Source organism: Schistocerca gregaria, chromosome 2 (assembly GCF_023897955.1).
Source record: "Schistocerca gregaria isolate iqSchGreg1 chromosome 2, iqSchGreg1.2, whole genome shotgun sequence".
NCBI lineage: Eukaryota > Metazoa > Arthropoda > Insecta > Orthoptera > Acrididae > Schistocerca > Schistocerca gregaria.
In genome coordinates, this window is record NC_064921.1 from 91,582,261 (window position 1) to 91,594,954 (window position 12,694).

Here is a 12,694-nt window from a genome sequence, read left to right on the forward strand (position 1 = left end):
GATTGTTACACTACTACAGACCACTATAAAGTTTTTGCCCCAGTTCAGAAATATTGTAGTTCTGTGGCTTGAATTGAGGAAGAAATTTCTGAGGATGTACATTTGGAGCACAGCATTGCATGGTAGGAAGACTGGAACAGAAGAGAATTGAAACATTCAGGATGTGGTGCCACAGAAGAATGTGGAAAATTAAGTGGACTGATAAGGTAAAGAATGAGGAGGTTCTCTGCAAAATTGATGAGGAAAGGAATATGTGTGAAGCACTGACAAGAAGGGGGGACAGCATGATAGGACATCTGGTAAGACATCACAGAATAACTTCCATGATACTACAGGGAGCTGTACTGTAGAGAGTAAAAACTGTAGAGGAAGACAGAGATTGGAATACATCCAGCAAATAATTGTGGACATAAGCTGCAAATGCTACTCTGAGATGAAGAGGTTGACACTAGAGGGGAATGTGTGGTGGGCTGCATCAAACCACTCAGAAGATTTTTTTTAAGTGGTCAAACAAGGATGACTTGGGAATTGGCTGCAGCCTCTGGAGTGACCATCCAAGCGTTTGACTTAAGGTACCAGAAAACTTGAATCAGGGTAGGAGGACAGCTTGGTGAGTCACATGTAATAAAGACTTTAGTACAAGGCAGCAATGGAACAAAGGCGGTAAAAGGAAGAAAGAACTGAAGCAAATGGTAAACTGACATGAAAAACAAGTAAAACAAAAAGATCTTAATAATAGATCATGAAAGCAAGAACAAAATCGCCTTTTCTTTGTCCTCTGCCCATTGCTTAGTAGTTTAGAGTCTAGTAGTATCTCAGTCTACAGGCGTTTTGCACATATGATTCTACTACTACCAGCACTACTAGTAGTAGTATCACACTTACAGTTGGTGTAGGGACAAGTAATTATAAATGTTTTATGTTGAATTATTCACAAGTATATATTTTATTATAGTATACACTTTATTTTATTATGAACAATTTGAATTTCTGTACAAGTTATAGCACTGTACATGAAATGTGTGCAGATCTACCAGGTCAGAACTATTTGCTACAATTTCTTATCAATATATGTGTGTTATTACTGAACTTAACACCAATTTAAATAGTACATTTTTGTGTGTTTTTAAGTAAGTATGATAGCTGTACATGAGAGGCTTGGTTATTGTTAATGATAGATCATGTATGCAAGATTAGTTTTTGAATGCTACTTACCTTGTGATTTTTCTTCTAGTTTGTATGCTTGACTTTCTGGAGCCTATATGCAATTGACAGAGAACTAGTTTTCCCAAAAGCAGCAGATACATTTTTTCCATGGTGGCTGAATCATGTAATGCATTCCAACATATTAGTATTCTCACTGTTGGAGACAGTTGCTACATATCACAAGTATCCATCAAGATCAAAATGTTTGCTTGGTCTTGCAGTTTTCACAATTGTTTATCTTGTATGGTAAGTAAGGATTACAATATCATGTAGCTTTTATTTATCTTTAATAAGTTCACACTTACAGTACATTAAAATTGCATATGTTTGGAAATAATGCACTTTTTACAGTGTTCTTACTGCAAATACTGAATTTGTATATTTTCAGGGTGCACATAATTTACTACCTCTCAGGTGAATGGGTCTATCCAGTACTAAGTGTCCTAAATGTTGCCCAGAGAATAGTATTTTTCCTCATACTGATGCTCTTATTTTTTGGGCTCTATTTCCTGGGAGAGGTACTCAACAATAAAGTATGGGGTAAGTAACAAAACATTTTCTTTAAAATCAAGATTTGAATCTGTCTGGTTAGCCATCCAAAATACAGGGTGCTTCAGAATGAACATATTTGTAGCATTTATTACAGTCAACTTAGAATTATTAATAAAACATCAAATGAAACTGCAATTTGATTTTTCTTACAAGAGCCAGATAGACCAGATGGTAGGTAGCAGAGGCACATACAAGATTCTATATGAACCACCAAAGGTAAAAATCAAAAGGCTTCAGATTGTGCAAGTCTTGAAAAACAAGCTTTCATATACCCCTTTTGAGACCAATTCAGCAGTTGAGTACAGCACTGTTCAACCAATTATGTACTGAGGTACACTAGTGAGGTGGTGCACCATCATGCTGCCACATAAAGTTCTGTGTTTCAGCTTCTTCAAATTGAAATGTCTGCTAAGACATAGAAAGGTGTACTAGTGAATAGTCTGACCCCAGTAGCTGAGTGGTCAGTGCAACAGAATGTCAATCCTAAGGGCCCAGGTTTGATTCCCGTCTGGGTTGGAGTTTTAAACATCAACATACAGTTGCTTGACCAAAAAAGAAAGACCCATAAACTTTCTGCCAGGATATGGCACAAAAACATTCAATCCAGGGGAGTATCATTCGAACTGTACCATCTTTGGGCTTTAGCCGATCATCAGATGTGCACAGTGTTTGCTCACATTTTCACTTAGGTGAAATACTGCTTTATCACGGGAGATGTCATGATCTAAAAAATTTATCATGCAGAAACATTTTGTTTGCAATGTTGGCACGTAAATTGTAGTCTATAGGCTTTAGTGTTTGTAACAACTGCAAACAATAAAGACATAATTTTAAGTATCTCCTTAAGTCACCACACAGACATCACTGGAATGGCTAATTCACGACTAGCCTTCTGAACAAATTTCTTGGGGCTTCACATGAGACTCTCACTCATTCAACACATTCGTCCATCACTCTTGGTCATTCAACACTCTCCCCTTTGCATACAGGCGTAAAAACGAAACTTTTTGAGTTGGTCTTTCATTTGATGTATTATTTACAATTGCAGATTGAATGTGATAAATGCTGAAAAGCCTTATAAATTGTACATTTATTCTGAAACACCCTATGCTTCACATTATTCATGGACATGGTTAGACTGGCTTTTTGTGCCAGCAGTTGCCACATTGAAATGTGGAACTGGTTGTGAATAAATCAAATGATTTTTGTCAACAAGCAAGGAGAGAGAATCATTTCCTTTTTATGTACCAAGTCTGTAATATCTTGTCTTTATTTATTAATGCTCTCATTTTGGTGAAAATGATGTAGAATTGGGGGAAGAGGATAATTTGTTTGAATGATAGAATGAAGGAATCATTTTTTTGTTCATTGATTTTTAATTAGCATAGTCCTTTGAAATGTCTGCTAAGACATAGAAAGGTGTACTAGTGAATAGTCTGACCCCAGTAGCTGAGTGGTCAGTGCAACAGAATGTCAATCCTAAGGGCCCAGGTTTGATTCCCGTCTGGGTTGGAGATTTTCTCCACTCAGGAACTGGGTGTTGTGTTGTCCTAATCATCATCATTTCATCCCCATCGACACGTAAGTCGCCAAAGTGGCGTCAAATCGAAAGACTTGCTCCCGGCGAACTGTTTCCTCGACGGGAGGCCCTAGTCACATGACATTTACATTTTTTACTGGTGAATAAGAAAGGTGGTTGATTGTGTAACAAGCAGTCACTAGATGATTGTCTTCTGGGGAGGAGTATTACTATTGGGTGTCCCACATAAAACCAGTACACCTTACGTACCAGTTTATCATCTCTGGTCTAATTGCCAGTGAAGTAGCACCACTGTCTTTAAATTCCCTTGGCCACCACTTCAAACATCTCTTATAAACAGGTAACTACATGTTTTCTAACTTCACTAATATCTATTCTTTTTTAGTTGGTTAATCGTTAGTTGACTCTTGGGCGTGGGGCATAACGGTTTTATGTAGGATCCCCCATATACAACAGTAATCTATATTGCATATCATTCCCTTAGTTATTGCATGCAAAGTACATTTGAGAAATGAGGAAAAAAACATGATTGCATAAGGGGACAAACATTTTAAAATGAACTTCTCATAGAAAGTGTTGAAGAGTTTTTATTTTCAAAAATATTTTCACAAACAGCTGGGATGTGTAGCTCTCTAAGATCTACAGTAATTAACTGCATTTGCATAGACTTTTGGTGTTAGTAACTGGCTATAAATAAAATGTGCTGTATGAATGTTATATCTGTTTATGGTTGCAAGAATGGATAGAAACAGTTTTTTTTTTTTTTTTTAAATTAAGTGTAATAATCTTGCACGCAGTGTTAAGTCAAATGGCACTCAGTATTCTTGGGGCTCAAACCCATCACATTCACTTCTCCTTTAAGGATGAAGATAATTGTAATATGCTGAAGTAATGGAGAACTAGGCTCGAATCAAAGCACAGATGTCCTATCCCCAGACTTATATAGCACTGCCAGTTAGTTCCTTAGACAGACTCTAACAGATTTTTTGAATATAACTCTTTGTTTTAGTTATTGTAACAGAGGTACCCAGTGTTTTAACTAACTCTTCGTTTGCTACTTGGTAGAATAATTTTATATTTAATGTAACTGTAAAATGCACTATTATTTAGCTTTGGAACAGTCAGTTTCCCTTTTTTTAGCCTGAGTATGACACATGTGTATTGTATTTCAAAATATGTTATATGAAAAGTGTGTCTAATGTGTAAAGAAATCTACATTTTCTGCTATCGTCAGTGAAATTAAAACTTAGATGACAGAATGATTGAGACAATGGAACTGATTCAGGAGTGTAGAGTTTTGGTTTAGTGTGTTCTTGAAAGTACTTAAAGTGAGAGGATGGTTGCTTTGAAAAGGCCGATGCTGATGTCATTCCCCATTCTTGTCCATTCTGAGCTGGGAGACATTTATGATCATCTTGTCATTGTTGGGATGCTATTCTACTTGGTAGGGCCAGAGTTTTTATTTCACCAATGAAATATGATAAATGACATTAAGCTTAAATATTTTATGGTTTCTGATTCAGCAGAAAGAGTAGTTCTCATAGATTACATCATTGCAGATAAAACAAAGGGCTAGATTAATTTCAGATATACAGCATGTTATAACAAAAATCAGTCAGTGTAAATAAAATATGAACAAACAGCTCTCATTAAAATTTAACTTCCCTGTAAATCGTACCACTTGTTTTAAAACACATGCTGTGTACTGTTTGTAATTGAAGGACTGAACATGGTAGTTTTCTAAAATTAAGTGTAATTCATGTAGCCTACCACTAAATTTGTGGTAAATAAGAGACAGAGGCATGTGCAGCTATGGGTACACTATTACAGTGAACCATAACTACTGGCTAATGCCTCTGTGAAGTGCTGATCCTAAGCAGAAACAAGGAACTTTCTTTAGTGCCCATCACTTTCATGCTATACTTTATATTTTTTAAAAGGTGGACAGATATAGTTCTGAATTTCATGAAATTATTTATATCAGCCATAAGTGAATCTAGTAATGACTTACCATGAGCTCAAAACTGGTATTGATAATTTTGTATAACCTTAGGATGAACTGTAAAATTTAAAAAAATAATTTTTGAGCTTTCAAGACAGAATGACTATCTATGCATGCATAATTATCTTCGTGATAACAATCAAATCTGTCATTGTCAATCTTCAATGTATGTTTTTCTGACATTAATATACCATGTCTGCATTGTTTTCAGTCTCTTTATAAAATTTTTATCAAATGGTTTTCAGTGAAATTATGCAAATAAAATTCTCACTGTTGACAGAACATCTAAAAATGCCTGTAAGTCATTATTTTTCAATCTGTTTTTCAGAAAGTGAGGTTGCAGAAGGTCAGAAGACAAGAAAAATGAAGAAAAAATAACCTTGGCAGCTTAACCACATTGTATCCATTTCATCATCTCGTCAATGTTCAAAATATCATCATCAAAATACTTAATTTTGTACTGTTGAACATACTGAGAAATAAAGTGTATTGTTATTTTTCATCCTTAATATTTAAGGGTGTACTATATACATAAATTGTTACTGACAATAGAATTGAAGAAACTGAAAAAATCCTGTTGGCACGTAAACTGTAAACATGAAGGAAAGTAAAGCACTGGGACATAGTCTGACTTGACTTACAGTTGTTTCAGTTGTAGATATTTGATCAATTTTAACATACTGGATCTTTCGAGCAAAACAATTTAAAGAGAGCCAAAATGTGACAATCATATCAACAACAGTAGCATGTTTATAGACATATGTAAAATAATAATAAATTTTTGAAATAAAAGCAAATATGTGCTTTTTACTTAGCCTGATAGCATCTAATAATTAATTGATAATGAAATGTTTTAAAGCAATTGTCAGATGGTTACTGCTACCACTTCTAATTTACATAAAAACATTTGCAAAAAGTATTTGTTCCAAAGTGTCTAATGCTACAACACTTACCATTGTACAAAATAGTATTTGGCCTGTGAAAATCTCAGTTACTAAAAATAAAAGTATTACTAAAGTTTGTGGCTATTTTTTATTACTTCTGTTGATGTTAAAGAAAAGTTTTATACAGTGTGAGTATTAAATTTCACATCAAAAATCTGTCTTACACACATGTACAACATTTATATCCCTCACATATCACTAAACTACACTTATAAACTTCCCTTTACTTTATACCAGCCATGCTGTGAGATGAAGAAAACACAGATAGCATAAGGCTTTGGTTATCAAGCAAAGAAAATTACTTTTTCTATACAATAAAATTGTTTGTTCTTGTGACTATTCCAATGCAATTATTTGTAAAAGTAAAGAGAAAATAGAAATTTTTTAAAAAGATATGAAACAGAACTTCTAGATACTGCATATAGAAACTATTTACACTTTCAGAATGTCTTCAGTATTTATGTAAACTGCACTTGAGATTATAGAGTGAGGAACGTAACTACCAACACTTTCTCCCACTGAAATGGTTGCACAACACAAATTTACTGAAGGCTAACCTTGGGCAGTTGACCTGCCTAATAATCATATAAGGCACTGCGTTAAGAGGGTAACGTTAAGAAATACTGGAGTGTGAAAACCCAAACATGTGAAATTTGAAGAAAAAATAACTAGGTCAAAGAACATTTGAAGGACGAAAGTAGTAAATTGCAGAATGTTGTAATTAACTCCTTGTTTTGTAGTGTTCTGCAATTATAGAGAACATTTCTGGGGTGTGATTTGCCTGGGCCTGAGTCCATACCTCTTATTTTTCCATGAAATTTTGAGTCTACAATGATGCAGAGGTAAAATTCTTGAAAGAGTACCAGTTTACATTTTAAAGTAGAGAGGTGAAGAGCACATTTTATGGTGATCCGTAAGAGAGACACTGCGTTAAACTTCTATGGTTGACTGATGAAGCTATATATCAGTTTGAATTCCTGGTTTAGTCTAAATTCAAACTATTAAATACATTTACTTCTCACTGTTTGGGAAATATTACATATATAATATATTAGAGAAGAATGTAGGTCAACACTCAGATTGTACTGAGGAGGTATGAGATAGATAATAGCTAAAAAAAGAAACAAGGAATGCAAATTGGAACTTGGGCACTCTGGGGAAGTCCTTTCAACAAGTCATGATATCTAATTTACAAACCTCTTATTTTGCAGCAAATTGAAACATTTGTTCCAAACAGTACCTGAAGCTTACCTCACAGAATATTGCATGTAAATCATATAAACTGAGAGTTCACAGTGTATCCTTCTCAAGTTGATTTGCACCACCATTTGACCCCAGAACAGTAGGCATTGCGGCCTGTTGGTGGTTGAATTCACTGCCCAATCACCTTTGTGTATATCTTCAGGGTCAGCTAACTCCCAGCATGATGCTGGTCATTAATCACAATCCCAGTGCCGTACTGACATATTAATACTTGATTAACAATGCAAATCAGATTAACTTCTGTCATCCTAGCCTGAAAAATGAAAATTAATATTTTTGAGGGCAGTAATGTAAAGTAAAATTCTGATGTAAATGTTTTATTACTCATTTTCAGTCCTTCCAGTTTTTTATAATTATTCTCAAGCCTTCTATCTTTATTCATCTCACTTTTTACCTGATGTATTCAAACAAGTGAGTACTATTAACTCCTGACTTGGTTATAGTATTGTGAAAAGGAAAGTTGCTTGCTACTCACAACATAGTGGAGATGCTGAGTTGCAGATAGGCACAAAAAAAAAAACTGTCACAAATATTGCTTTCAGCCAGTAATGTCTTTGTCAAAATTAGATCACACACACACACACACACACACACACACACACACACAATGTTAGACTTTCTTACAATAATGACCATGGGTTTTTCCTCCGAGTTATTATATCTACATTTAAGCAACAGTAGATGCTGATAAAACTTCATAATTGACACAATGATGTGGCAGAGAACATTTCAAGTCATCTATGTTGGCAAGGCTATGTATGTACCTGCAAAACGGATAGTACAGTAAGCATGTGGTGCTTGAGAAAGAACTGGGTGACTGGTGGCTCAGTGCTACAACTGGGCTTACTGAACTGTCAGTCACAAAGTCATTTTAACGATAGTATATACTGTCTTGGTGCTACGTCATGGACCAGGTAATCCTTTAAGTTATCACTAAAAAACATGTCATGTATAATGATTGTGGTTTTATCTTTCATGACATTTTAGCTCTATCTACTCCACTCATACATCGTCCAGTCACATTAATGTGACCACTACCTATGTTCAGTGTCACTGTGCATTAATCATTCACAGATAGCCAGTGCCAGCACTAAGAGGGAGGGTATGTAAAGCATGTTGGGGATGTAGTAAACAGGGCAGTCATTGTAATGCAGAAATGGAGCCACTCATCAGACTTTAGAGAGGGCATGATAAATTGGCTTTCAGGACAAGCGTGGAAGAATTTCCAAGACGACTTCAGTTTGTGAACTGTTTGTATGATATCACTGTTAACGCACACTGTGCATGGCAAAATGACACTACCCAAAACCAGTGTTGAGGCAACTGTGATGCACCAAGAGCCACAGATGACAGGCGGGAACAATACCTGCGATGATGTGTACATGCGAATAGATGTGAAACTGCTGAACTGGCCACCCACATGCACCCAGGGGCTGATAAGTATTCAGTGAATGTTGCTGCCTGTGGGACTCCATAGTAGGTGTCTGTTTCAGGCACCCTTGCTGACTGCTGTTCATCTGTGATGAAAACCTAAATTTGCATGCCAGTACCTCAGCAAGACATCCACTGAATGGCAACAGGTGACCTTCTCAAATGAATTGTGTTTTAATTGTCCATCAGACTGATGGAAGTTGGATTGTGGGAACAATCCAGGCCAGAGGAGGGCATTTTATGGTCTGGGGAATGTTTCCATGGCCTTCCTTTGGTGATTTCATCATTATGGTAGGCACAATGGATCATCACAAGTATGCATATATCCTTAGGGGCCATGTCCACCCATACATTCACTTTTTTTATCCCCCAGCACAATGGCATTTACCAGCAGGATGATGCAATATGTCACATAGCTCACATTGTATGTGCTCTGTCAAAAATCTGTGGGACCATGCTTGTGCCATGAGAAACCTAGCACAGCTGGCCACAACATGGGAGTCAGCATGGCTTCATATTCCTATTGGTTCCTTCCAAACCCCCCCCCCCCCCCCTCTTCCTCCACAACTCACAGTGGTCCATGCTGCAAAATGTGATCATCTAGTACTTTGTTACAAGGTCAATTAATATGACTGGACAGTGTAGTAGATTTATGTCCTCAGGCAGTTCAGTGAACACTTTCAAGGTCACCACAAGGAAATTGTCTTGAATTCTGGCTAATGACCAACTTGGACTCATCATAATCAAAAGTGCAGCTACTCACAGGGATCAAATGTGGGTTGTGATTTTCATATCACAGCAAAACTAGTTAGATATTCTAATGTGTTAATGGAGAACCAATTTAAGGTGCAAAAATTAGTTCCATTTTTTGCCACCAGGTTTGAACCTAGCTCTGTGAATGCAAGAATGATGTTTAGAACAGTTTCCGTATGTGATGGATTAGGAACAGGAAGTGGGCAGAAAAGATCAAACAACTGAGAAAGGCATAATGTTGCTTTTATTATTAGCTGTCACTTATATCATTTGTTCAGTATGAGCACCAGAGATGTTGGCAAGATGCTCCAGCCAAAAAAACATGATTAAAAGTTGATCACAACAGTTTTGGTGGAATATGAGCAACATGTTCCTGTATACTGGCCACCAGATCTGGTACATACTGAATGTGTCTCCAGTAAATGCGTTCATTTAGATACAATCAGAGTCAAAAGTCACATGGATTCAGCTCAGATGATCTTGTAGGTCTTGAATCTGGAAAACTTCTGGAGGTAACATGTTCATGGAAGGTTGCATTAAACAGATCTTTTACTAGGTGAGCGGCATGAGGTACTGCCCCACCTTACATGAAAATAGTGGTTTCCCCACATTTGTGCCATTCTAAAAGAGGAATCACATGCTGTACAGGGCAGTCTCCACAATGTGCAGACTTCATGGTACACCTGTCAGGCCTTCTGGATATATTCTCTGCAAAGAAGAATGGACCCACAATAAAAGTGCTTGTGAATCCATACCATACAGTCACATATTGGGAGCGCAATAGCTCTTTGTACACAATACACAGTTTAACAGTAGTTCTATGTATTTGGTGCACAATGTAATGTAAAATGAGCCTTGTCACTCCCCAGAATATTAGCCAGCCACATCATCAACTTTGATCCATTACAGACACTGACATTGCTGCAGATCATGAGGTTTCAGTTGCTGCACTGTATGGATCTTGTACCGATACCATTGTAAAATAAACCACAAAATTTACCATACTATTGACCCTGTGATGGATAATTCTTGTGGTGCTGTATGAGCACTAGCACTCTCTAGGACATGTGATGCATTGTCAGTGACAGCAACCTGATCAGTAACTGACACTGTGATAGGACATTTTCCTCTTTCAGGGGGACTTTTTTCTTCACCCAGGGCTGGGTGTTTGTGTCATCATTTCATCATCATTCAGGAAAGTGGTGAGACTGGATTGTGAAAAGATTGGGACTTTGTACAGACACTGATAACCACACATGAGTGCCCAACAAACTAAATACCATCATCATCATCATTATTGTCATAATCATCCCTCTTCCAGGTGCCATGCCAAGCTCGCCCATGTTTTATAATTTCATTAAATCTTCTTTAAACCATTTAATGATATTGGGCCTCTCCTGAGATTTTTTAGTCAGCAATACTCTCTCAATGCAGCACTGCAATTGCTGCCACTTATGCTAAACAGTTTCATTAACAGTACACATCCATACTACTTGGTAGCCAAACCATTCAGTCACATTATGGCTTCCCACATGAGAACATGGTATGACATCCTTCATACAGACAGAGTAAATGTAGATTTTCACCTGGTAGCCAGAATTGCAACTCTCTCTCTCTCTCTCTCTCTCTCTCTCTCTCTCTCTCTCTCTCTCTCTCTCTCTCTCTCTCTCTCTCCCTCTCTCTCCCTTTTTTTTATGTATTAGAATATCTACCAAGTTTCACCACCACACAATGATTATAGCCCACAATGGACCCAAGTGATTAAGTGCACTAGTATGTGTGAAAGACTTTTGATGGTCAATTTTCTGTTATTCTCTTGTTTCCACATTTTTAAGATTGGATAAACACATGTCCAGTGGTTAGTTTTCATTTATAAAAACCATCATTTTAGTGAGTGTAAGTCACCTATCAAGATTCTTGTGACAGTTCATTATTCTGTTTCTCACTTTGTTAAAATCAAATAATTTCTTGGCCTCATAAAAAAAGAAATTTAGCTGCTCTTTTTGTCTGGGGAACTAAGCTTTCCTGGCAAAAGTACTAATCACCCCCTGAAAAGAGCAAACTGTTCACTTAAAGCACTGTATGTTGTTCAGAGCTCGAACAAAGTGGCCATGTGACCCTCCATTGTTAACACAGCTCATGGCAGTGAAGTGCCAAGTGCTGAGTGCTAGCTAGTCATGAGGATGAATCAATGTTAAGACATGATAGAATGGCAGACAGGATCTATCGTATTTGGACATGCCCAACTCTACAGTGTGAATGAAGTTTAATTTGTTGAATTATCAACGTAGGCTGTCCATTATTTCAACAAATAATTATGTTCCACTCACATCCAGACAATATGGCATAAGAATAGTGATTATAAAAGTATCATAGCTGATAAGAAAAATAGATGAATGACACACCTTGTCAATAAGAATCAGTTTCAAACCATTCAGGAACTGGTGCAGTCTGTCAATGCACATTCACCTGTACCAGTTTCTGACCAAATATTGTGAATGGAACTACTTGCAAAGGACAGTTGGCGTCATGTCCCTTGCAAAAGGCCAGAGCTCCCAGCAGTAATTAAAGTTGCAAGTCTTCAGTGGGACAAACAACACAGAAAGTGGATCTGCAGTGGACTGCACGCACGTAGTGTGGTCCAATGAACTGCTTCTTCTTCTTCTTCTTCTCTCTTTTTTTGTGTTATGAAAGGAGTAAAGCGCACTGATTGCACAGTGAGACATTTTACATGCAGTGGGTGGTGGGTGTAGTTCAGGTCAGATATGGTTCTGTAATGTTCTGGAAGTGTTTTTGACATCATGACTTGGGCCCAGTCATTTAAGTCACCGAGAACATAAACTTGGATATCTAGTTGCCCTTTCCTCTACATCTTCATTAAGAGTATGATGTGGACACTGCCATCTTCGAAGATAGTACATGCCTGGTATGATAAATATATAGATTGGAACTTAAATAGTGGCTAATACTATTGTGGAGACACTATGCAATGCACTCTACTAT

At 37.0% G+C, this 12,694-nt stretch overlaps 1 protein-coding gene across 3 annotated transcripts in view; it reads left to right on the forward strand.

The window, feature by feature from the left end:
• LOC126336399 (androgen-induced gene 1 protein-like) overlaps positions 1 to 6,318 on the forward strand; it is a 201,499-nt gene extending 195,181 nt beyond the window's left edge. For all 3 annotated transcript variants that reach the window (XM_050000082.1, XM_050000084.1, XM_050000081.1), the window contains exons 3-5: positions 1,235 to 1,452; positions 1,595 to 1,746; positions 5,629 to 6,318. In XM_050000082.1, coding sequence (XP_049856039.1) covers positions 1,235 to 1,452; positions 1,595 to 1,746; positions 5,629 to 5,678 — 420 coding nt within the window. In that variant the 3' untranslated portion in view covers positions 5,679 to 6,318. The remainder of the gene's footprint in view (positions 1 to 1,234; positions 1,453 to 1,594; positions 1,747 to 5,628) is intronic.
• Positions 6,319 to 12,694: the final 6,376 nt, after the last annotated feature.